Genomic DNA, 27652 nt, shown 5'->3' on the forward strand with positions numbered 1-27652 from the left:
TATATCCAGGTTTTAATTGCTTTTCGCCGTGCAAGCTCCACGACTAAGTCTTGTTATGTGCGAAATTAACCCAGTTTATCCTCGACGAAAAGGGGCTGGTGGAAATTCCCTTTCAACCCCCTCGATCGTTATATCTATACCCCAACTACGTTGAAATGGCACTCGGAACCATGAAAGAGGGAAAGATTAGTGTGGCATGTGCGCGCACACAGAGGAGGACGTGATCCTGGTGTGACAATACTTCGCGTAATTATTATCGATCACGAATTACACCACCCACGAGAATTTGGCAATCTCTCTGCTTTTCCAAGTGTCAATCTGCCGGAATATTCATTCTATTCGGAATTAATCTCTCTGATAATTATCATTGGTGAACGTAATGCTTTCTGGATGGAAGTTCTGGCTCAGTTCAAGTATTCACTTTTGTTCTTTTACTTTTCCTCTGAAAGGAATGTTGAATAAAAAATATTTTTTTTTATTAACAGGAAGTTGTATATCATAATTTATATAATTTAAATAACAAGAATTCAATAAGTATATTGGAAATAAATTTAATTTTTATAAATTCATCGTCACGTTTCTCTGTTCAAAGTTCAATAATTTGAAATTTTCTCGTTTTAAAAATTATTTTCTTTCAAAGTGACGATAAAAAAAAATTCTAAAATGTTTAATGTTTGTATTCTCGAAAAAATATAAAAATGATCGTTTCACGGACAATGTTGTATTCAAATGTGAAAAGAAAGGATTTGTACACTGATTCAATGGTAAAAAAAAAAAAGAATATTTGCAGAAGAAAAACAATAAGCTTTCTTGAACTGGAAATTTTAGATGATACTTCAGGATAAAGTGTGTATGTACTTTTGTATTTGTTTTCTCGTGTAACAATGCCTTTTGTACAAGATCTTCAATATTTTCTGAAACGCTTTATTAATGTTTACAAAACACTATGAAACAAAACTCCATGACCGAGAGTCAGTTAATTTCTGTAATTCTATTGTTTCGAGTGTAAAACTGTACTTATGTTAATATATTATACTTAATATCATTGCAAAAATAATATTGGCATTATTTGATAGCACATCTTTGCTATAAATATATTTTTATTAATTAATTACTTTTGACACGTGTTTCAATAAAACTTTTCAAGCTAGACAATTCTATTTAATTTCATCCATCCAGTTCAATCCTCCAATTCATTGAGAAAATCGAGAGATTTATTTGCCCTGTTGTTTATCGTTAATCCCTCGAACGAGTTTATTTATCCACTTGACAAACAATTGCAAAATAATTAAAACCGTTGATGAAAAGATGAAATAAACGAAATATAAAAATCTAACGTAGTGAAATATATAGAAAATACGATATATCTGTAATGCAGAAAAGAATATCAAAAACGAAATGTTAAAAATTAAAGAATAACGTATACACGTCTACACGCGTAGAAAAATTGGACCAACAGATAAATGCAAGCATATTATATAATAACCTTTGTAAAATATATTCAGATAACAAATATTATAGATATTTATTGAGTTTGAGAATTTGAGAGGAAAAAAATAATATCATACATCTCAATTATGTCTCTTTTACTTTTATTTTCACGAGAATGGAATTGGCGATATACGATCAGAAGAGGTCGGATAATCCAGAGATCGGATAATCAGAGATATCATGACGTAAATATTTTATTCATTGTAAAAGGAAAGATCATCCATTCCAATTAACAATGTGTTTTTATTAATTAAATGTACATTCAATTCATTCATGTTCATTTTTTAAATTGGTTTGATAAATTTTTTGTAAGTTTTAATTATAAAAACATTTGCAGTAACGTTTAATTATTTCAAAAGTTGTTTCAAGTATTGTTACAAATACCATGATCTGTTGGAAAAAGATTCGGAAAATAAGCAGAATTTCATATTTTAATCTTCTTCAAAAATCAGCTTTTGTGCGCTGGTTCTTGATTTTAAAAAACTTTATCTCAATTTTCGTATTATTTAAAAACATTCAGAAATGAAAATATTTCATTATTCATATACAGTTAAGTTTAATTTTCTACGTGATATCCATTCATTAAAAGGCAACTATCATTGCAACGATTGAAATTTTTCTCACTAATTCAATAATTAGAATGTTATCAATTTTGAAGAATTTAAACTCCAAGATAGATTAAACCAAATTTCTTTGCCAAATTTCTTTCTAATTTGTTTCAAATATTGTTTAAATATTGTTTTAATATTTTGAAAAATATTTAAAAACCCCAAGTGTTAAAAAAAATTTGCCTTTACAAAAATTAATAAAAATCGATAAAAAAAAATTTGTCTAAATGATTGATCTACTCCACTCACAGATAAGAAAGAAGAAAAAATATGATTTAAAACACTCTATGATCTCCTTCACTTACAAATATATATAAAAAAAAAAAAAAAAAAAGGAAAAGGGACAAAATGAAAGATGAGAACGCTTCAGACACTCACGAGCAACACGATCGACGATTTGTAGGGTGACCTATACACGAAATGCACACGGGTCACATGGGAAATACGTGGCTGGTGCAAACACAGAGGCTCATAGAGAAAAGGGCGGCGAGTACACGAGCTGTCCGGTGCAGTTTGTGCGCCTCTCGATTATTATCCTCGAAACCCCACTGTAGGCAGAGTCTGATCAGGGAGGGGGAGGGGGAGGTAGCATTCATCCCCTGGATGTTGCCAATTAGCGCGAAGCTTTCGAGGGTCAAGAGATAATGTTTGCACTTGGCACAATTTCGGTAATAACTGAACTAACCTTTGTGAAGTTTCGATTGAAATCGTTCGTAAACGTTTAACAGGCCTGTAATTTCTCCTCTGTTTCGCGAATTTAACCATACAGATCTGTCAATAGGATGTAAATGCGATGTAGAGGCACACGGATTTTAGATATGCGCAACGAGGTTCTTTAAAAATTCGATTAAAATTCGAAGCGAAATGAGGATTACGTAATAGGATCTCGTTTGCTCGATGAAAATTTTCTTCTCTCAATTGTGACAATAAGTTTTAACGTTTCGATTAAAAAAAAAATTAAAAGAAACGGTTAAGTTATCGTACAATGATTTCAATTTTGGAATTGTGAAGGAAATTTGAAATACATTATTTTATTTTTCGTATAATAACGAGAAATAAAATAATGCGAATAATACGAAACGTTTGAAATTTATTAAATGATTTCAAAATGGATTTCAATCGCTAATTTTAATTAACGGTTACATTATTATTATAATTGTATTCGTGTTTGTATTTAATATTCTTGAATATTAATTTCATAATTTACTTGTCCTTAAAGTTGCATATTTCATCTCGTTCTCTAAATTGTCGTTCGTATTATTTAATTTAAAAGAAATCAAAATTTTGTTTAAAATTCACGATATTTATATTCGCATAGCACATTTTATCTTTAACAAATAAATAAAAAAAAAAATATTTCCATAATTCGTTATACTTATATTTCTATTTTTCCCTCTGAATTGTTCTCCATTACATTTATTACACTAATTATACGAAACAAATTGATAAGCAAAGCATCATAGAATATTTCTTCTAATATTACTTCCATTGTACAAAAGCAAATATGATAAAAATTTTTTGGAATCGCTAAATAGAAAGAACAGTATTAATCTATTTTAATATCACATAATTCAACTAAACATAACCTATTTCCTAAATTATTTAATTACTTGCAACGAAATATAGAAATAATTTTCTCTTCAAACTAAAATTTCCATTAAAATTGTATCATTCCTAGGACAAAGTGATATCGAAATAAAAATATTCGAGCATATCTACCATTATACCGCGTGTATTAAAATTATATTCCATCTATGCGTCCCTACGTACCAATGCAGAAATTAAAAGCTTCCACCGATGTAACTCCCGATGTTTCAAAGCTCAGTAAAAATTCTATCATCCCGATGAATACTTCAGATTCTGCCGGGAATACTCGTTCCGCTGCATGAATTCTGAACAATTCTCCTTCAACGTTTCAACAAAGAATTTTTACCGTTTTGATATTGACTCGCGCGCCGCAAGAACACGCGAAAGAGATGTGGATTCAGTGCTGCCAACTTCGATCCTCGTATTCGTACGGTTGGTAATTAAAATCCGATAATTTCTTACACGACTACTGGAAATCAGAGTGGAGGGGGGTAACTCGTCGGGCAACAGTTCGTTCTACTTACCTGAAACAAAAGAAATGCAAATCGTTATGATTCGATCGTTAAGATGGCACGATTATTTAGCATAGTTATGCAAAAGCAAAAGATATCTGGTTTGGACGAAGATTTGCTCGAGAAAGATGAAATGGAATATTTGCATGCAGGAAATATAATTGAACGTATGATGTAAAAGAATAGTTTATTTAGCATAGAAAAAGTGGGATAAATTCTATTGCTAATTACTGTAGAGGAAAAGATGGTATTTTTTGTAAAATAGCATATTTTATATGAGTATAATATATTGTGATATTTATTTCTGAATTTATTTCGTTTTCACATTCAATTGTTTTTGATTTGAATTGTAAATTTTTATATCTCTATGCAATAGAGATGATTCTGAATATTTTCATCTTCTTATAATAGTTTTATTTTGACTAACATGGAAAATAATTGTGAAATAAGAAAAAAATTTTTAAGAAGTATTTCATAAGAAATGAAAGGTAATGTATTTACAATTAAATTAGTTTGTTATTGTTATTATTAATGTTTGTTATTTGATTTTGAAAATTAATTGGATTCTTAATATGCATTTATTATTTAATATTTTTTCAAAAGAATTTTTTTCAATTGAGAAACATTATTTTCTCAAATATTCATCTTGCCTAAATTCATTTAATTGAAATAAAGAATACGACACCAATTGAAATACAACACCTATCGAATAATAATAATAATAATAGTAATTTGAAATTCATTATTATTTTAAGCAAATTTCGTTCGGATTTGATTTATTTTATAATTGTTTGAAGTAATTACGCGAAATAATTATTTCAAATAATTTGAAATATTATTTCAAACGTTCATTTCATAACTTTAATAGAATGTTACCAGATTCTGATTAATGCTATATCTAATTAATACATAGTACAAAATGTTGACAATTTCTGTTAGCATTACTTTGACCAGTATTTCTTTCGGCATATCTAATGTAATTTATTTAGTATTTGAATATTTATTATAAATAAAATATATACGTAAACATATGTATTTATTAATATGTAAAATATGATATATCCAAAAACATATAAAGATAAATTCACAAAAATTCTCACTATATTTATTAACAAAGATAATAGATTCTTTAAAGAATCAATTCAATATAAATAAAAGTTGTAATATTAAAATTTTGATTAATTTCTTATTTATTATATTGTAAACAATTTAAGTTTACATTAGAGAGATAGAATCTCTATTTTAAATATTTTTGTAAAAACATCTTTTGTTCACTATTAGAATTATCTTCCTATATTTCGTTCCGCCTTAACCACTGCTTCAATAATATATATACAATTTAAGTACCTCTGGCGTAGATGCTTAGGATTAAACTTCATAACTTCTGCTTCATAATACCGGGATCAATAATCCAGCATTAAATACCGAGAAGAATACAATTTTACTTCAATATTCTTTTTGCTATTGATTGTTACTAAATGTACATTAAATATGATAATAAAAAATTAAAACGTGAAATAAAATAATATATACATCACTAAAATTACATTAAAATCATAAATTTGAAAGAATTACATTTTTATCTCTTTTTTCTTCGAACAAGATTCTTTATTTCTTTCACTCAACTCAAAAGAGAATCACCTAATTTCCTTTACATTTCGAATGAAAAATAAATATATAAGAAATAACAAAGTTAAAAAATCATTATTTATTTTCAAAAGTATACTACTGAAGTACTGAATTTAATACGTTTAAGAAAATCCCCAACAATTTAAACGCTATTATACTAAGACTGATTATATTATGCGCGAGTCTCTTTCTGTCTCTATTTCTTGCACAAGTTTTACATCCCCTCGAATTTCTTCGAAATTCTTCGAGAATAAATACACAACAATAAAGTTAAAAAAAAAAATTATATTCATTTTCAAAAACTATTATATACTATACAATGTCCAAGATACATCTGTGCCGATGAACGTTAATATTTACTCTGCACAAACACGAATTCATTATATTTAAGAAAATTCTCGCCGAACAATTTGAACGCTATTACTGGCAAGACTGTTTGGAAGGAGAGGGGAGTGCGTCTCCGGCAAATCTGACGTCTAAGTGTTTCTTCGTAAAGGGCGAGGGGGAGGAAGGGAAGTTCGCAGAGTTTGGAGACATCGGCGCGCCTGCAATGAGTCTTGAATAGTTTTATGGCTCGTGCCGCTCGTAATGTTATCCCCGGACCGTTTCTCTCTATCTACCTCGCCCCTCCGATCCTTCCGGCTGTTTTCTCAGCGTTGGATTTCGTTGCCCGGCTCGCCTCCATTCGTTCCTACGATATCTCTTGCCTTTCAGCGACAAGGGACAACGGAACAGTGGTAACGAGAACGAGGAGAGAGAAAAGATGGCGCTGCGAGCAACGATGCGAGCGGGAAGAGCGGAGAGAGAGAGAGAGGCACGTGTGTCGCCTCGTTGCACAAATCCGCGATAACGAAACCTCGCTACCGCTATCTCGTGGCAACTTCCCTTCCTGGTAATAAACTCGCCTAATTCCTGACCGCAACATCAACTCGAGCGCCTCGAGCACGGTCATTTCTTACTTCGTTGATTCTCACTTCGTTTCCGACCGGTATATCTCTCGCGTGGCTACCTTTTTCCGCGCTATTCGGGAACGATCGTCGATGTTTTATCATACATTTACGTCGTGGATCTTTTCCTTCCCAAAGGAATCGAATAAGGTTTTGCCTTTGAATTTCGGTTTCATGGCGGTGAATAAATGTGCAATAGTGGAAAGAAGAAACGTATGTGGAGTGGATTGTTTAATTTTTTGATGGTGTATAATAAAGTTAAGGGAATTCGAAATAGGCTATTTAAAAGATAATTTAAGGAAGCTTGATAGAGGGAAGTAGATTCGATTTAAGAGTATTAAAAAAGAATGCTTATAATATTATTGTCTTGATTTGATGTTAAGTAAAAAAAACATTATTAAATGAAAATATGTATATATAGTACATTTGCAAAATAGTGAAAGTTATTCTTATAAAAAAAAATATATATAGTAATAATTATATACGATATCATCTATATACTTTTATATAATATACTATATATTTTTTTAATTATTCTGGATATAGAAGGATATGTAGATTTTTTAGATTTTTAATTTTTCATAAATTTTAATAATATTACATATTGTAATTTATATCTATAATTATTCTTCATAATTTTTTCGAGTCCATCTAACGGTTATGAAAGAAACTAACCAATTAAAAATTTTTTTTATAAATTTTCAATATTTCTAACTGATAATTAAAAATAATAATTATAAAACTATATTTATACGAAAAAATGAAGAATGATTTTAAAAATTTACGAAAAAAGAAAAGATAAAAAAGTTAACTATCAGTTAAAAAATACTTTGAAATCGTATCATCCATGACAAAATAAATTTTAATTAAATATGTTATACCTTTTATTTAATATAATGATATAGAAAGACTATCTAATTTGACTATCTAATTTCCTTCAAGAGACGATAATAAGTCATGAAACTTGCGATAATTAGGAAGTTCGTAATACCCTTTGAGAGGCTGTTAAATTCTCGATTTGAGATTGATAACTTCACTCTCATAGCTTTTACGAATTCTAATTAAAACCTTAATTAATCCCTAGCTGCAAACATAAGATGAATATAAATTTTAAGTCTATTTTATCTTTTACTCCGTAAATGGTAATAAATTTCTTTCCAACAGAACATCACATATTTTATATTAAATTTGATATTAAGTTTGAAATGTAAACTGTAATATAACTCACATAAGTTAGAAAATGATTAGATGTAATAAATCTGATAAATCTGAATTGTTATTTTATTTGCATGATATTTCTGATTATAATACATTAAATTTTAAAATTTTTACAATCGTCATTATTATATTTCACAAACGAGCCAAATGATCTACTTTGTACATTAAAATATATTTTTAATAAATAAAGGTAAATTCCAAAAAAAAAAAAATGACATTACGCGAAATAAAATTATTTCAAATACAATAGAACCCATTATCCTTTTAATATCTAATATTCTATTATTCTAACTACATGCTATACACAAAAATGTAAATAAATTCCTTACTACAGCAATGGAATTTATATTTACACAATACATGGAATAACATTAACGTACTTAATATTAATTATAGAAATGAAATCGAAAGTAAGACTGCAAAAAAAATATATGATCCATGAAATCATTTTTGCACTATTATGTATAATAATTTATCCAAGAAAAAATCTTCATCTCGTCTCTTATATAATATTAGCTCAGTTAATAGAGATTCCATTGTATATATACCTTATTTCAATTCCAAGTCAAATGTGTTCAAAATCTCGATTGAACGTGAGATTCCTCGTACATTGAAACTCAGGTCGAGCCTTTTAAAAATGTTATTCTGTCTTTCATTTAAACATACAGAAGAAAAGCCGTGGGAGAGGATATAGAAGGAAGCTTAATTGCCCTCAGTTTATCTGGCAGAGCTTTCCCTAATCGTCTACGGATGGTCTGCTTGATCGAGCAACCGTGTCGAATTTTCCGCTCGAGGAGGCCAGTTCCGTAACCTCGCAGAAATCTCGGAGGATTTCGCAGCCGTGATCCACGCCGAAAATTCTCGCGGAAAATAGGAGAGACACGAACTTTCGATCTGATATCTAACCAACCGTGCACGCCGTGGCTTTAGGGCACGCGTAACTCTTCGGTGGAAAGGTTGGCTCTCGCATTCGAGTTTCATTTAAACGTGTCGAGAACTTTCCTTCAGATATCTACCTGACCAAATGCCAAGTGTGTTGCTTGTTCCATATATCTTTTCGCCATCTGAGTTAATGTTCTTCTACTCGAGAAAATTTTTCTTCGTCGAGATTGCTGTCGTTACCTTTGGACGCAAGTTACGCGATATGTATATTTAAAAAGTAATTGAGTAATTGAATTAATTGATCTTCAGCCATTTTTGTTATTTAAAATTATACTCTATCTGTTATCAGTAAAAATCGATTTCAATTTGATTACGCAAACTACTTTGGCAACGAGTTTTATAGGTAAATTTTATAACACGAAGAATTGAAAGCTAGAGACCCCTAGATCTAAGAGCAAACTATTGCGCGGACTATTCAAAATTTGTGAACTGTGATTAAACGTTGTTGATAAAATAAAATTGTTCTAATATAATAATATCCAATTATTCTGGATCAAAAATAATCCAAAATAAATATTATTGTAATATTATTAAGGTTGACGAAACTATAACACGAAGAATTGAAAGCTAGAGACCCCTAGATCTAAAAGCAATTGCGCGGACTATTCAAAATTTGTAAACTGTGATTACACGTTGTTGATAAAATAAAATTGTTCTAATATAATAATATCCAATTATTCTGATCAAAAATAATCTAAAACGAATATTATTGTAATATTATTCGATTAAGGTTGACGCAATAGATAGTAAATTAATTTACTATCTGAAAGTTAATACATTTACTTATTATTATAATATACTTATAAAAGTTTATTATATAATGTTTGATTACTTATTAAGATTTTTTGCTCAGAATGATTTTCTAAATATGTTACTTAATTTTTTCGATTTTTATTCGAAACATCTTGTATATTGTATAATACGAAAAGACAAGATTAAGAATCAAACGAAAATTTTTCATTCACAATTCTTATAGAAATTTCTATAAAAATTCTTCTATAAATCTATTGTAATTAAACAGAAATGCATAATTTTCTCGTTTTATCTACCCATTTCAAGTTTCAATAATTATTTGCAACTGTAAGATACTGTTTAATACAGACTTTATAAATGATTATTTATTTTACCACGTATTTTTCTGTCATAAAAAGAACGATAAAATTTTCTTGGTTATTTGATAGAAGAATATGAGATTGGGTAAAAATATGAGACTTAAATAATTAATGTGTTTTCGTTCGGGTGCGAATTTTTTGTTTCCTGTGAAACAGAATGTTTTTGCGGGTGCACATGGGTAAAACGAAGTTTATTCTGGTTTATTGTATCATTTCCAAAGAATCAAAAAAGATAAGTTATTGTGCAATCTTTATACGCTACAATAGGAAGTTTTTTTCATTTATGTTTAAATGAAATTTATCCCGATTTTATCTCAATTTTCTCAGAGAATCAAAAGTTAACAATAATTGTAATTAATAAGGTCTTTGATTGTAGTATAGTAATAAGAAATAAAATTAATGATAAGAATAAAAAAATAAAACTAACTTTCATTCAACAAAGAGCAAATTTTGAAAAAAAAAGAAAAAAAAAAGATAGATATAAAATAATTAGAATTTGAAACTCTAATACTTGCCATATTTATTATATAATTATAAAAAATAAAATTTATATATTTAAATTAGTATTGCAATTAGAAATACATAATTTTTAAATAACAAGAACAAAATCATCATGATCCATTAAGAATTCAAAGCCTGGAATAGATAATTGAAATCCATTTAACGTTAATAATATTTGTTTAATAAATATCTTGTTTATAAGTTCACAAAATTCTTGGCTTTCTGAAAAAACATACGTATTATTTTAAAGTGTGCGAATTTTAAAATACACGCGCACTATTTAAAAATTATTATAAAATAACATAACATTTTCCTTTAATATTTTTAAGTATTAAAACTTTATTATTACACAAAACTTATATAATTCCATAATTTATTTTGCTAATGTAAGAAAAAAAATTAATTTCTTAAACATTTATAATATTTATAAATTTACGTATTAACTAATTAATTAATTCCATTAAGGAAAATATTTGTACATCATTGTAAGATTTAACTACCAATTAATTCAATCTGAGTATATCATATTCAAATGTTGTAAATACTTTTACAATAGACACAAAAAAAAAAAAGAAAAAAATCATTCGTTCCAACGTGATATAAATACCACAATACAATGCGTACAATATTTGCATCGTTTCGCACTCAAACTTTGCCTATCCCCCAAAAAAAAAGAAAAAAACGAAATCCCGCATTATCCTCTCCCCCAATAATGAAAACGTAACGACAAAGGGATGGTGGACGCATTACACGCGAGTAACAGCCACGATCGACGGCCCCGAGTAACACAAATTCCATAGATCCTGAGGAGTGAGCGACATGGTCTGTCCATTTCTCTTGACAACCGAACAAACAAGCATCGGTGTTTGGAACGAAGAAGGAATTCGAGAAGACGTTTCTTCGGCTGGGTCGGATGCAAGGACAGCGAATAGAGAACAAGCGGAGGAGGGAGGGAGAGGCAGGCGAAGGGAAGAGGCGAATCGAAGAGGGTATAAGAGACACGGAGGCGAGCACTCGTATAAATTCATCGGACGTATCGAGGGTCGACTTCATCCTGACAAGGGTGGGCTTCGCGAATGTTGCAAGGGTTCCCTCGAAGCTGAGAATGAATGTCGCTCGCCTCTGGGCTTGGTCAACGATAGACGCCACCGAACTGATATTGCAAATAAAGGGCACGGAATTCCAATGAATACGATTCCACCGGTATTCCCTATTTCTAAACTGCGTTTATGGATTCATGGTGTTGGGTAGGAATTTTTTCCCCTAAAAATACGCGGTTTTCAAGACAAATTGTGGAATCTATGCCGTGCGTGGTTATGGAAACGAATAGAGAAAACTAGGGAGAGAAAAATTTAATGCGTAAATAATACACAAATATCCCAGAACTTCTTTTAAATTTTGTTCAAATGATAATTATGATAGAGTTTCGAGTTACTGCAATTTTAATTGTAATATTACTTTTTTAAACTATTTCCAACAATTGTCGATGCCATCTCATAATGGATCGATTTGATACATACAATATATTCACAAATTTATACAATATGATTTAAATATTAACAAATTCGTACACGTTTTCAGATTAAACTTGCTATATTTCAAAAGCTATTGAAAAAATACTTTCAAAGTATTTATTATTATATATTATTTACAATAAAAAAGATTCGTATTATTAAATTACTAATCGCTCCTCGTTGATGGAAATAAATGCATTTCACGAACGAGTTAGATAGAGCGTGTTACCCTGCTCCTTTCATTTAATGGAATCGCATGAACGCGGATGAATATACATCGAAATTGTGAACGCGAATAAAATACAAAATGTCGGATCGCAAAGGGTTAAACGCGTTCAACAATATTCGATAATTAATTCGATTTTAATTCCTCCGTACGGAAAGCACGGTGGCTCGTTCCGACCGCGAATGTAAAATTTTATCGGCTGTCTAATTTAACGGCCGATTATTAACGGACTCCGAAATCTAGGGGGGAGGAGGGGCGCAAGGATATATTCGTTTTCAATTTACAACTCGGCGTTCAAACGGGAGAACAGCGCGAATTTCTGTTATGAAGTTTCGCCGCGCGTATAACCATTTCAATTTAATCTGATTTGCAGTGGTACACACACGGTGATTATCAAAGGTGTAACGCGCATCCGTAACTTATCTAAATTAAATTCCATCCTCCCATCCACGTATCGCTAGCTACGTCAGAATCATTCGAAGCAGAACGAACATTCGAATCGATTAACTTTTCTTCTATAATGTCCTTCGTTCAACCGGATAATTGCTGTCTAAAAACTGACCTTTATTTAAACTATTTCCACTGCTGACGTGGAATGGTCAATGGTGAAATAAATGGTGAATAAATTGGGGTGTAATTATTATTTGTGTAAGTGTAATTCCCCAAATTGAAAACCAGCCTAATTGTCTTCAAATTGGAAGACAAATTATTTTTGAGATATTTGTTTTAATATATAAATATACTTGATATCGTTCATTTTTAATTATTCGAAATAATTGTGAGACAAGTTTTCTTGGATAAGTTAGATATTAGTTATAAAATAACTAGAAAGTAAAATGTATTGTAAAAAGTAAATTAATCCTTCTTACTTATAGGATATATTTTTCAGAATGTAAATATCTTCAGATTTAAATATATAGTTCTCCTATAAATAATTTTTAGATAATTGATAAAATTTACGAAGCATTAAAAGAAATTTAAAATTCTTTTTTTGTGATAAGCTGTTTTTAATCACGATGAGAACTGGCCAGATAACGGTGCTGAGTCGAGCAGGTTTTTCTTTTTCTTTGATTATTTAAATTATTATCATTGATGAATACAGATATTTTGCAGTAAATGTTAAATATATTAGTCAAAAAGATGTAAAATTAATAAAATTACACTTTCGTAATAATCATCTTCCTTTCACGAACATTTTGAAATATAACATTTAAATCAATAATAATGCAAAAAAACGATTGACGATTCGAAAAAATTAAGCATTATTCCATCATTATATGTATTGGAAAATAAAATTGATAATACGAATTTATTTTTTATCTTTACTATCTTTTCGTTCGAAAAATTTAAAATCAATATAAAATAAATCATAAGACAATAATTTTTATCCAATGATTATGCTCGAAACGAAAATTAATAAAAAAAGAAAAACAGAAAAGAACGTATCGTAAAAGAACGAATATTGCATTTCTCATAGAACTATACTGAAACGAGACTTAGATAATTGCGTATTGGGCTCTTTTAAAGGATAATTAAACACCGCGAAGTGTGGTAATCGTCATGGTAAAAATCGTGATGGAACTGCGGTCACGTGGTGAACCGCAAATCTACGGTACGCACCTCGACGACCTTCGTCGAATCGATAAAGAGGGAATTTGCAGAGGGAACGTCGGCTACCGAATATGCAAGTACGAATCAAGTCAAATACAGTTGTATTAAAGTCGATAAAAGCAAACCCGTGTTGTAATCTATTATGGTACGGATCAATTTCTAAGGGAACCAAGTTTTCAAAAGTGATGAAGTGCCGTGAAAAATGGAAAAACTCGAATAGAGAAAACTATTTTGTGGAAAGTTAAAAAAAAAAAAAAACCTGAGAGAGGAGGAAAAGTCGAAAAAAACTTGTTATTGTGATCAATGAGACTGCATTATCGTTAGATATTTTTTAACATTGAAAGTTCTTTTAATACTTTTAATATCCATTTTTATTTGCCATTTATCGATCAATAATAATGAATAGATCGTATATTCTTCAATTTAACGTGTGACAAGCATTATTTTTATAATTCTCAAAGGAGAATTTTTAAAAAATTACAAATAAAATTTATAATTTCTCGAACATTTAAAATTTTATTATCATTTTATAAATATGGTAAAAAAAGAAATAATTTTTATCCAAAAACAATTTTGGAATATTTTATCTATTAGTTTATTATTTTCTATGTTGGTTTTTGTTTGTTAAGCAATATCTTTAAATACGATATTGCCATTGTTAATCTTTTACAATTAGAGTATATTCTATAATATTCAAAATATATACCAAAATTTTAATTGTTAATGTTTTACACTTTGTTAATTTTTAATATAAACTTATCAACCATTATTAGTTTGAAAAACAGTATGATAAAGTGTATCTTATTTTAAATTATAATCGTGTAATGAATCTCTACATACATATTTATTATTGTACTATATATTTCATGTAATAATTATTTATAATTTTGAAAAATACTTCGAATTATTACTTGGAAACATATAATAATATAAATTCATTTAAAATAATACAATAGCAATTTCGATTAATAAATTATTTCATTATTTCTTGATGCTAAATTTATAACAAAAATATTGTGAAATAACATACATGTATAAATGCAAACCAGATTTTAGCATTATATTTAGCATCAAAATACTATGCTAATATTTTTAATATTTATATAACATTAAATATTTATATTTATTTCAAAATAATCTAGACAAAAATGAAATATGCTTAATAAATTTTAATACTTTTATATTAAGATAATCAAATCATTTTCCTACTAATACAAATATAAATTAATGAATTAATTAATTAATAGAAATATCATATTATTATGATAATAATATTCATTATTTATATCATGAAATATATACAAAAATATTCTAACTTACAGATGAAAATATATTATTTCAATTAGAGAACATTTGAATTAAAGAACATGACTATTAATTACCATGTATTAAAAAAGGAAAAAAAATTCTATACATTTTTTTTATAAATTTTGTATTTTTTCATATTCGTAGTAAAATAATAAAAGATATAACATAATAATAACATTTCTCTAAATTACGATATATTAATACATCATATAATAATTATTTATGATATATTTTTTATATTTTGAAAATTCGCATTTCAATAATAATAATAACGATTGGATTATTATTTATATGATAATATTATAAAATACAATATTGATTTGAAAAAAGAGAATCGAAAGAAAGAGAATTTGTTTATCACACACAATCCAATCTTGAATCGATATTCATCGCATTATCGAATCAAAGCGTAACACGTTCCACCGCACAAATGCCGTTGATAGCTGTGAAATTCGTGTGTCATTGGTGTCGATAGAAATGCGGTACAGTAACACATCGAGAAATGGTCTCAATCAAAGAAGATTTGTACCAGTAGAAAAGATCGAGATCAGAGTTTCGAGGGTAGTGGTGCTTCGAAGAAAGAACGCGATGAATACTGATGCAGAACCGGAATCGAGTGGAGTGAAGTCGAGTTGAGTGAAGTCGAGTGAAGTGGAGAAGAGTCTGAAGAGGAGGGCGCCACAAGTCCTAGATCTGGTAATGCATCATATTAATGACGGTGCTGGGTTCTCCGTTAATTCAACAGTGTTGAGTGCCGCACAAATTAAGTTTCGTGTCATTAGTAAAAGGAGAGATGCATAATAATGTTAGTGTTTCTGGGGCAGGCTTTCAATCTTCACGGTAAGGACAAACATCAATAAATTAATCATAGGTGTGTACATGATGTGAATATATTTGTGAGACAATTTTCGTGAGGATCGATTTTAGAGGTTAAAACAAAAATTACAATAGTTGGTATACAAAAATGCATATAATTTAATAAATAAATCTAAATTTATATATTACATTTTTCTATATCATCTTTTATGTTTGTTAGAATCTTGCAAAAAATCAATGTTTCAGGAATATGTTTAATATTCTGCAATATACGGGAATGAGTTGAAAAGTAAATTACATTATATCGCTATTACTATTTAACGTTTCTATTCTAACGTTATATTCGTTCGTTTTAACAAATCGATTTATTTATCAAAGTTTGTCAGATAAAGCAAGATGAAGATACAGCAAAATGATTCTATCTACGTCACACTACCACTCTGTCTCTCTCTTAACGCGAACTTAAATTGCTTATAATTCAATAAATAAACCTCGATCGAAAGTTTTGTATACCAACTTTTACGTTTATTTCAATCTCTGGAATCGATGGATTCCAAAGATATTCCATGAATATGATAATGTGCAAGGATCGATTCCTCTCGTTAGAATTTCACGGTATTTCTGACGTTGTCGTGTGCAAAGAGATAGCACAATTTCTCGTTTCATTTCGTTTTAAGGCTTATTAAAGCGAGAAATGAAAGGACCGTTTTTAAATTGTATATGTATATACATATATACACGTGCACGGTGTATAATTACGAATTGTACAGTTGCGTGGTTATGAAAACCGTGTTACTAATTAACCTTTGTTGGGTTATTAAAGCACGTGGATGTTTTACTTGTATATTAAACGTTTACTCGAAATATTACGAGCTGCAGTTGCAATTATTTGACGACTTACCGGTGTTTAGCACGCTGTTCTGACGGTACACGAACGTGCTAGTCGTCATTATGTGAAAATGCCAGTTCCACGGTCGGTGACTGTTTGAGTGGAATTACGTATGAAATTGTGTAACGAAAAATGTACAATTATGAATAATTTTTGTTTAAGTAATAAAAAAATTTATAAATATAATGGATAATTAGTTGATAATTAAGTATCACGTTTAATGGATTGATGCGCGAAACAATTTTCATTGAAGATTTTTGTTAAAGCAAAATAGAATTATCTGTGTAGAATTCACAATAGACTATCCAATTTATTTCAATTAAAGATAAGAGAGGACAGGTGTCATTAAAAAACTTTAATTGAAGAAATATATGTTTTCATGTGATAATTAATATTTATTGATAAGCTTTATTTCCGAATTTTAATGAATCTTTCAAATTTGGAATGGCCCTTGTTAAAAATATATTCGAAAATGTGAAAATAAATTGTTACTTTTTAACAATAAATAATTAATAGAACTGGATATTTATTTATTGCACAAAATAGTCAAAAATCTATAATAAATCACTTGTTGTTATCGACATCTCCAGTTAACTCCATACAATGTAAATTTTTTTTCTAAATATATTACACGTAATAATTCAAAAATTATCAAAAATGGATCTGCCTTCCTTTTAATCATCCTTTTTCAGTTATTCTCGTTATTAGTTTTCAAAGATTTAATCAAGGAGAACAAAATGGACAATTATATCGTACAAAATATAACTGTTGAACATGTAATAAAAATCGGAAAATCGATTTAAAAAATGACGTACGTGAATGATGACGATAGTCAACTTAATGCCTCTTGAAATTCAAATTTTTGATGTGCTTCAATTTTGTAAAAACACATATATTTTTTCAATATATGATGAAATTTCATTCTTTTCATACTTTTTCCTTTAAATTTAATTAAATGTAGATCCAATTGAAATTTTGCATGAAAATAAACATATTTAAAAATTCACTTTCTTTTATTTAAAAATTTCTTTATACCAAAAATACGATTCGTTATTATTTTTATCCAGAAGATTCCAATTTGCCAACAAATTTCATATTATCATCCTCCTCTTCTCATGATAACGATATATATATATATACACTTTACCTCAAAATTCTGATTTTATTAAAAATTTTATAGATCGTAACAAACTACTTTGTCAACAGAAATCGTCTCAATTTTCTGTGTCCACAATTTCATATGGAAACATTTCTCACGATGGAACGATAAAACACTAAAAATTGAATACTTTATATCACAATCATTATAGTAAAAAAAAAAAAAAAAAAAAAAAAAAAATAAATTAAAAAGTTAAATTTTTCCAATTTCCTCTCATCAAAAAACTCGAATATCGAACACGAAGGGGGAAAAAATACGGCGAAAGCTTAATCGTCGCGAAAAATAGAAGCGAGAAAGAGTTTGACTGCGTTTCCTCCGCGATCTAGTTGTCCCAACGCTGTCTATTAAGCGCAGCGACAGGTTTAATGTGACAAAGGAAGAGAGCGAAAGAGGAGGCGGTTGCCTCGTAGAGGTAAACGCATCCACCTGTTCATGAAAGCGATTAATCGCGGCAGTCGTTTGTGCGTCGGAAACGATTCGAATTAGACAAGCGTTTCTCGCGGCAGCCATGTCCGTCCAATGAGAATCCAATAAATCGTCCGTGCGCGAGAAATGAGCGCGCTGCGGAGCAGGTGATTCACAGGAGGAGGAGGAGGAACGAGGGTTGAAGAAGAAGGCAGATAACGATAAATCGTCCGTAGAATGGATTCTCGTATTCTCTTTGTCGAGGTACGGTTGACCAGCAGCCGGCTATTCGAGAATTCAATGAATTCGAATAATGTTGTTTCCGCCTTCGTCGAAGCGTGTTTGATCGGTTACTTGGGCAAATTAAGGCATCTGACTGGTTGTCAATGGTGGAAGGCAACGCTTGTTATAATACGTTTTTCCAATCACTGCGCGATGTTTCCAAGTTTCTTTCGAATTTAGTTTTCATTTTTGTCTGGATTATTTTGAAATAAATATAAATATTTAATGTATTCTGGTGTTGTATGTTATTTCATATCACATTATTTCGTTGAAAACAAACATCAAGAAACAATGAAATAATTTATTAATCGAAATTGCTATTGTATCATTTTAAATGAGTTTATATTATTATATGATTCCAAGTAACAATTCGAAGTGAGTTATTTTAAATAATTATTTCGTTAGTTCTTATTGCCTGTGATTAATTCCAAATAAATAACCTAATAATAAGTTCTAATAAATTATTATCGCAATAGAATCTTCATTATCTGAATATCCTAATATCTCACCGAATATTCTGTTATCCGAATTGTACACAATTATATTCGCAATGTAAACAGACCCTTATCCTTATCCTGTAGCAGTGGAAATAGAATTTAATTTGAAATTAACATAGAACACGTTCATATATACAATGATATGAAACGAAATTGAAAAAAAATTGAAACTTTGACAATTTATCCTTATTTTATTGTAAATAAAAATATTATATTCCTTGCAATACATAATAATCCATCTCAGAAAAATTATCCATGTAATCTTATCTCTATTAATTCGGATAATGAAAAATTTCCTGTATCCTTCATACACGTAAAATTTTATATATCTCATCTTTCAAAATGATCTTTAATTCGTTTGAAAATCTACTCAAAATGAGTTTTAATATCGTCAATTTCCAGAAATTTGAAAAAAAAAAAAAAAAATAGGATGCTCTATTAATTAAACGAAAAGTAAACGAGACAATTTACTCGATCGATTCGAAAAAAAAAAAAAAAAAAAAGAAAAAATCTTGCAAAGGTTAAACAACTCTGTGCGAAAACAAATAGGGGAGAAGACAAAACGGTACACGCAAGCACAGCTGCGTGATACTAATGCGATTGGTTCGCGGCGTAGGAATTAGAGCGTCTACTGCAGCAGTCGAGTAGCGGCACGGCGCATTACCAGATTTACTGCTAATTACATAATGCTGGACGACTTACACCGCTACATAAATCACGGCGGGGCTGTGACACCACTTAACCATCTGCATAACGTTCCCTTCCGCGCGCCTTTTCCGCGACTGAACTTCCTTCCACGGGGGCTTACACGGGTGGAGCTCGGGCCAACTTTTTATCGTGATTAATTATTTTTCGGCACGGTGCGCCGCGCCTTATCGATCTTACGGCTAAATTTGCCGTAAACGTGTCACGAAGAGGTAAGAAAATTTCATTCTACGATATTTAAATGGAGACGTTGTTTTTCAAGGGTGAGAATCTTTTATTTTTTTTTTTTTTAGAGAAGTATTATTTAGAGAAGTAAAATATTTTATGCCTCGAGATGATTGCGATAAATTGCTGCAAAAATTGTTAAAGAGTAATAATAATTGTGCTTATAATTTCTTATAATATATTTTAATTTCTCGAATTAAAATATGTATGATATTTTGAATTAATAAGCTATAATGCAATTTAATATGGTAAGTGGAAAAAGAAGATGAAGAAAGAATGTTATTTGTTGCTCATAAAATAAAAATTGTCGGTTAAGTAAAGAATGTTATGGCTTTATGCTAACATTTTATGTGATTTTTTTGATGAATGTGACAAAATTTATATTTTAATTTCTTTTTAAATAATTTCAATAATTTGTGATACAACTAGTACGCTGCTTCTTATTTTGGTTTATGATTTTTTCGAACAGGAGATTCTTCGTTTATAATATTAATTTCAACAACAAAATAATAAATATATTATTTTTATTTAAAAATTATTTATTCCAAAAATGCAATAATATCAATTAAAAAGATCTTCTGCGATAACTTGTTTAAATATTGAATAATTCAGTAAAATTTTTCCAACTAATTTTTTAAATATTTATCCTAAAGATATATACTCAAAATAATAAAATTTAAAAAAAAAAATCTATAGGAAACTCATCTACATGAATTAATTAAACTCACTCCTTTTGGGAGAGGACGAACAATAAAAAAAAATTTTATTCCATATTTTTTCTTCCACCTCCGTCCCTTCTCTTCACAATTTACCGTACGCCCTATATACCGTGATAACATCAAAGGATCGGGTAATTCGAAAGGACGTAACCCACTTTGCAATTCAAGAGAGTACTGAATTACAAGCTCAAGAAAACCTGTATCTCTTTATATTCCTCACGACTGGCCAATTACATAAATAGCTTCTTCAATTTCTTGTAAATGTCTCTTCTCTCCCCCCCCCCCCACTCCCCCCCTCCCCTCTCTCTCTCTCTCTCTCTCTCCAAAAAAAAAAAAAAAAAACGAAAAAGAAAATTAAATAAAATTATAATCTGGAATTTGGAATAAGCAAGTAAAATGACGGTGGCCGGTTTTGCTGATGGCAAGGTTAATACATATTTGCGGGAAAAATTCTTGCAGGATCTTAGAGAATGGCGTGCCACGTGCACGAGAGCGCGTTAGATGCAATAATGTCGGGTTCCCGTGTGGATGCCCTATACGATGGAAGAACATTAAAATTTCTTCATACATATGTATAAATGGAGGCGGGTAAGGGCAATATTAAAAACGAATTCAAGGAAAAACGATGAAAAAAGGAGAGAGAGAGAGAGAGAGAGACCAGGCTGTAGGAGCCATCTGGAAGTTCGAGCACGAGGAGGGTCAAATTGAATTCTTCGCCGGCAACATTGAAACTTGTTTTCTTACCTTGCCTCGTCATTAATGTGAAACGATGGATTAAACATTGGAAACTTAGTGAGCATATATTTTTAACAAAGAGCGCGAGTGGAGCAGGGCATACTTGATTGAAAAAATTGTTCAACAATTAATTTGAAATTTAAAACGTGAAAGTCTCTAGTTTCACAATTTTGAATTTGATTTTTCACAGATGTTTTTATTGCTAAAAATTTGAAAAATTTAATTGGATGTGAAGAAAATTGCGATAAAAAGTTACCAAAAGATAGAAAGTTTATTAACTTATTAATGATTATCATTAATCAATCGTTTTGAATTAGAATTTTTTTTTAAAATCACAATTATGCATTTCTAAATATTTCTTTTTTGAAAGAATTTAAGTAAATCGCATAATTATAGAATTTGAAAATATCACTATCACATTTTTTATAATCTATATATCATGTTATATAAATATCTAAAATATCAATATTGTATTACGATAATTCATTTAAATCCGCATTCAGAATTAATGATGCATTAATTATGACATAAATTATCACTGTCTGCATGAACAGAATAAAGATGGATTAAGGATATTAACAGTTATTATTTATTTCGTATCTGGGCAAAAAAAATAATACTGCAAAATTACAAAAGAAATTAAACTGAAAATTAAATTTCAATATCATGCATGAAATGGATTCATAAATATTACTCCCACTAAGGTAAGGTAAGTTTTCTCAAGCAACTTTCAATCGATCTTTTCTACAGAAATCCTATAGATCTTTTTTCAACTCAACAACTGTTTTACTCGTTGCGCATTGCTATTCATTAATATGATGATTACAAACATGAAAAAGATTCGATATTCCACTTTGCGTGAATATTTTAAAAAATTTTAACCAGGACAGGAAATAATTCCACATCAGTACTTGCTTTTATCTTAATTACGATCGAAATATACATTGCACGGAAACGTTATAAGGTGCAAATAAGTTACAAACACGTGATGCATATATCTGTGACGTTTTCGAATATTCAAGTATCTGCAGGCAAACTTCGAGCAAAGTCATCATGATGCAATTGTTATCGTATGCGCTGTAGGCAACTCCGGTTTAACGGATAGCAATCGTGGTATTCCAGTTTGAATGTAATTATTTCTATCCGAAGATACGATGCTCTTCGTGTTATCTGTGAATGAAAGTTGCCAAAGTTAAATGTGAAGAAGTTGGTTATTTAATTATCAAATTGTCACAAATTGTATATTTAACGGATTTAAAGGAACTCTTTCAAACGTTATTTATAAAGATGCAATCATATTGTAATTTCTTATTCAAATTCAGGAATTTTATTAATTTTTTCGTATTATTATGCTGCGTCATTTTGTAAAATAATAATATATACTTACAGTACGTAATATGTTTTCAATCGATTGATTAATTGCTATGAGAATTATTTCTTGACAACAAATTGAAAAGCTTGTTCAAAATATTGAATTTGTTAATTTGCATTTTCTAAGATTTTAGCATTTAAAAAATATTTGTATTAAAAATATATTTATCGCATATTATCCACTTCATATTTATGGAATAACCTAATAATTATACTAAAAATCCTAATATTTTTTTAAATTATTTAATTCATTTATTTTTTATTTATATCGTACAATTTAAAAATTTTTAGCAATGATTAGAAATCATTTATATATATTGGATTGATTGAACGAGTTTATATTTCATCAATAATTTACTTATTTAATTTAAATATAAATTTATTTAATCAAAGAATTACGTTATCTATTACATTTTTTTCCCTCGTTTCGCATTAATTATTATTCATGTGTTAAATAATTGATTTATCCCGTGGCTTTTTCACGATTTTTTTGAAAATCGTCCACAAGGAAAATTATTCAAACTTGTTGAAAAATTTCATAATCCGGTAAATATTATTAAATTATTAAATTAAGAGCATATAATCATCTTTTGTTACAGAAAATATAATACGATATACAATTTCTTTAAGAAAATTAATTTCTAGAAGTTAATTAAAATAATTCTCCCTCTACTTTTATATTATCCCCCCCCCCCCTCTATATTTATATTAACGAAAATCTGTCATTTTATGCATCTGCATGGATCACTGTTATATAGCAGTTTTCTGCGCAAAATAGAAAAATATATTAAACATGGTCTAGCGATTTACTTCATGGGATACAAATGTAGGCTGGGCAATGTTTCTTCCCCGGTTTTTGTTCTTGTAACGTGTTCTTATATTTATGAGAGAAACTGATTCCGAGAAGATGCGGTTGTTTTCTTCCAGCACGGCTATTTTAAAGAACAGTAGCGACGTTTTATGGGTGCCGTTCTTCAACGCGCGAATGAAATGTTTTTATTTGGGAAAATAAAGGTCCACGGCTCGGTAACAAAGGGGTGATGGTGCACGTTTAAAGACAAAAAGGCGTAAAGGATGTATTAATTATTTTTATCGCTCGAGTCGTTGCTTTAATCAAATCAGTAAGGAGATAAATTTCTCTGCTATCTACCTTCAACTTTAATGTCATGGTTTACTATGAAATATTTATGTTTAAAAGTTTATCCATTGTTTCTTCGAATTTTGACTCGTGAAAATTCGTTAAGTTTTGCATAAAATTAAATTGTTCTTAAAATGAAATTTACTTTATGAAGTTTTAAAACTAATAAATAGTGAATCATAATTACGTAGTTTTAAAATTTGCATAAAAATTTATATAACCGATAATTATATATGTTTTAACATCATGTTTATTGATTTTAATCAATATTAATTATTTTTTATGATTAATTATTATAAATAAGGAAAAACTTAATTATTAGATATAAATTGAGATAAATAATACAGCAATACTATACAATCCAAGTAACTTAAATCACTGATTAGTTACATAGAAACGCGTTATCGACGTTCCATTGTGTTAACTAAATTTTGGAATACCAGTATTCAGAATACAGATTGAAATACCTAACTAAAATACCTAGTACATATAAAGGATTACAGTGGAGTGGAGAACAAGTATCTGAGAGTATTGTTTCACTTTAGAGGCTTTGGAGACTAAAGTGGCATTAACATGGTTCTAGCAATAGACAATGAACAACAATGAATATCACTCGATAGGAATCCCTAAAAGAAATATCTACGATTCATTTCTCTTTTTTTCCTTTCTTTTTTTTCAAGAAATAAATATTAATTCAATTTGAAAAGATTACGATCTATTTAACGTAATATTATGCGCATTCGTAAGAAGGAGGGGAAATATCTGGCTTCTAAATAACTGAGTTTTATCTCCATAACCGAAAGAAAAAAAAAAAGGGAAATGGAATAATATAGTATGCATAAATATTCCCTCGGTTACCGAAAATAGAGAGAGTAAGAGGATAGATCAAAGCAAATGTTCCGAGAAGAGCATAGAAATACAAGAAAATTCACTGAGAGTGATGGATTTCCATAGTTTGAAACGGTTCGTGGGTTTTCCAATAAAATTTTCTTGGCCCGTCGAACATTAAATCACCCCACTGTAGTAAAACAGCCAGGGTGACGCACGGTGTGCTTAAATTTGGGATATATCCGGGGATATATATCCGGTTTAACCCCGGATGTATCTCGAAAGAATTGTATAAACAAAAGTTATATGAGCTGTATGATCGTTAAATAATGAATGAATCGAATAAATAAATTTTTCGAAATCTTCGTTTTAATTTTGCCTGTAAGAATAGTGATAAAGAATTGAAAATTAAACATTTTGACACTTTGTTATTGTAGAATTATATTTTAAACGAATGAAGAAGATATTTTAAAATATAAAATGTCTAATCTAATTTTGGGATTATAAATAATTTTCTGTTCTTTAATTTTTCACCAAATTTTTTTATCTTGTTTATATTTTGACAATTGCAGAAGAAAATATAAAAATAAAAATAATTAATAATCTTATAGTTTAGATAAAATGTTTCTAATAAGATCAGCTAACAGAAACAAATGCTAATCATTCATCTCTCCGTTCATTTTATATATCAAGACAAAATTCCTGGTATAAAGCTTGTATGTAGGCCAATTTCGACCCCTACCTGTGGAATGCAAAGCATCACTGTACACTTACTATATATTAACAACAATGTTGCAACTATGTGGTCGTACTAAAGGTAACTAGAACAAGAGGATAACTTATTCATTGATCAAATATTTATTGTTGTTCTCGAAATTTATCTAGCTGCCTACTTTTATGCAAATATGTATTTTTCATATTTTACATATGTTTTGTATATTTTACAAAATATGAACAAATGTGTTATTTTTCCCCTTAATATTAATTTTATTCGAATGAATTTGAATTTTATTAAAATTTGATCTTCTCTAATTCTGAATAAAATTTTCTAATCTAAAGCATAATATTGAGGAGTGAGAAACATTGCTATATTATAAATAATAATAATAATTTATTAAAAAACTGTTTTCATATAATATTAGTAAATTTTATGATGAAATAAATACATAATAAAACATTTTGCAAGAACAAAAATGTATTTCAGCATAAATTTTAAAACAGTTTTATCATTTTCATATTGGCCGAATACTACTCGATCTTGTTTCAACTGCATAAAAATCCATTTACCAAAATTATTTTCTCCCCTTTATTATACACCTTCCCTTTATACTTCTCTTTTATACATGGAATTTTCCAATAGAACATCTCATCATACACCCTTCACTTTTTCCATCGACTTCCGTTCTACAACCAATAAGAAATTCGAATATCTTTCCAATATCCAATATCCAAGCGTATCCCAACTTTTCCGATTTTCACCTTCTTTAAAGAACGACTGCCTGATTCCAAGTGACAAACATAGGTTCTTTTAACGATAAATAGGTTAAGATCTTGTCATAAATATTTGTCTTTCCAACTATTTCATAAATTAAAACGAATTTTTCTCGTTGCGAGCCAATATATAAAATATATAATAATATATAAAAATTGATAATATAACAAATAATAATAAAAGTTTTCTTTGATTTCGTTACATTAAACGAAACGAAAAGGCTAATTTTCAATTGCAAAAATATTCGGGTACATTTTATGCGAATTCAACTAATAAATTATCAATAATAATTCTGTTTTATATAAAACATTGTACACATTATACAATGTTCTATACATTGTTCCATACATACACAATGGAATATCACTTCGACAGAACAAGGTCAACCCTTAAAATTCGATATTATTCTTCAATATTATTTTTCTTTCTTGATACAAAGCAAAGTAAGTAATATTCATATTTTACAAAAAAAAAAAAAAAAAAAACATTTCCAATTGCACAAAACATAAAAAAAAAAAAAAAGAATTTCAATATCGAAAAATAAATTATATGTAATTCATCATTTTCTAAGAATTTTTCACTTGCAGATACTTTTCATTCTTCCTCTACTTTCAACTCGTCTCTCATACCTTCGACACTTGTACCATATCCTATATATCACGAATATTTCTTACAACTTTCTCCTTTCTATCAATGCATAGCAAATACCTGACACACGTATCCTTAATCAACAATAATTCAAATAAACAGGTCGCAGCAACCAAGTCGACATGCAAAATCGTGATTATAAATATACATACATCATGTAACGCGCGCATTGTGTATGGATCTAGTTGCTCGAATAATAACCATTCGTTCCGCTTATAAAGGCATGCATCAAGGAGGCAATAAAAGAGGGCGCACGCGGTGAAAGTATTTGTTTTCATTTACATTGGCAGGATGCCAAAATGGAACGTACTATATATATGGAGGGAGAGACAGAGAGAGAGAGAGAGAGAGAGAGAGAGAGAGAGAGAGAGAGAGAGAGAGAGAGATAAATCTGACGTTTTCCTTTTCTTTCTTTCTTTCTTTTTTTTTTTATCAAAGATCTCGAAATCCCGTGCTCTATTTACGCGGACCGTTATTGAAATCCCACCGAAAACAGTCCAACCATATTTGGAAAACATGTTTTTACGCGCGACTTCT

The 27652-nt window shown here is 29.3% G+C and overlaps 1 protein-coding gene across 1 annotated transcript in view; it reads right to left on the reverse strand.

Annotated features, from left to right (window-relative positions):
- Positions 1 to 4074: 4074 nt before the first annotated feature.
- Positions 4075 to 27652, reverse strand: part of LOC147656487 (sterile alpha motif domain-containing protein 5-like) — a 148928-nt gene continuing 125350 nt past the window's right edge. The window contains exon 2 of the mRNA XM_086914909.1: positions 4075 to 4210. Coding sequence (XP_086771035.1) covers positions 4163 to 4210 — 48 coding nt within the window. The 3' untranslated portion in view covers positions 4075 to 4162. The remainder of the gene's footprint in view (positions 4211 to 27652) is intronic.

Source organism: Apis florea, unplaced genomic scaffold, assembly GCF_048593485.1.
Source record: "Apis florea isolate Af1SG1 unplaced genomic scaffold, ASM4859348v1 contig_3756_pilon, whole genome shotgun sequence".
Lineage (NCBI taxonomy): Eukaryota > Metazoa > Arthropoda > Insecta > Hymenoptera > Apidae > Apis > Apis florea.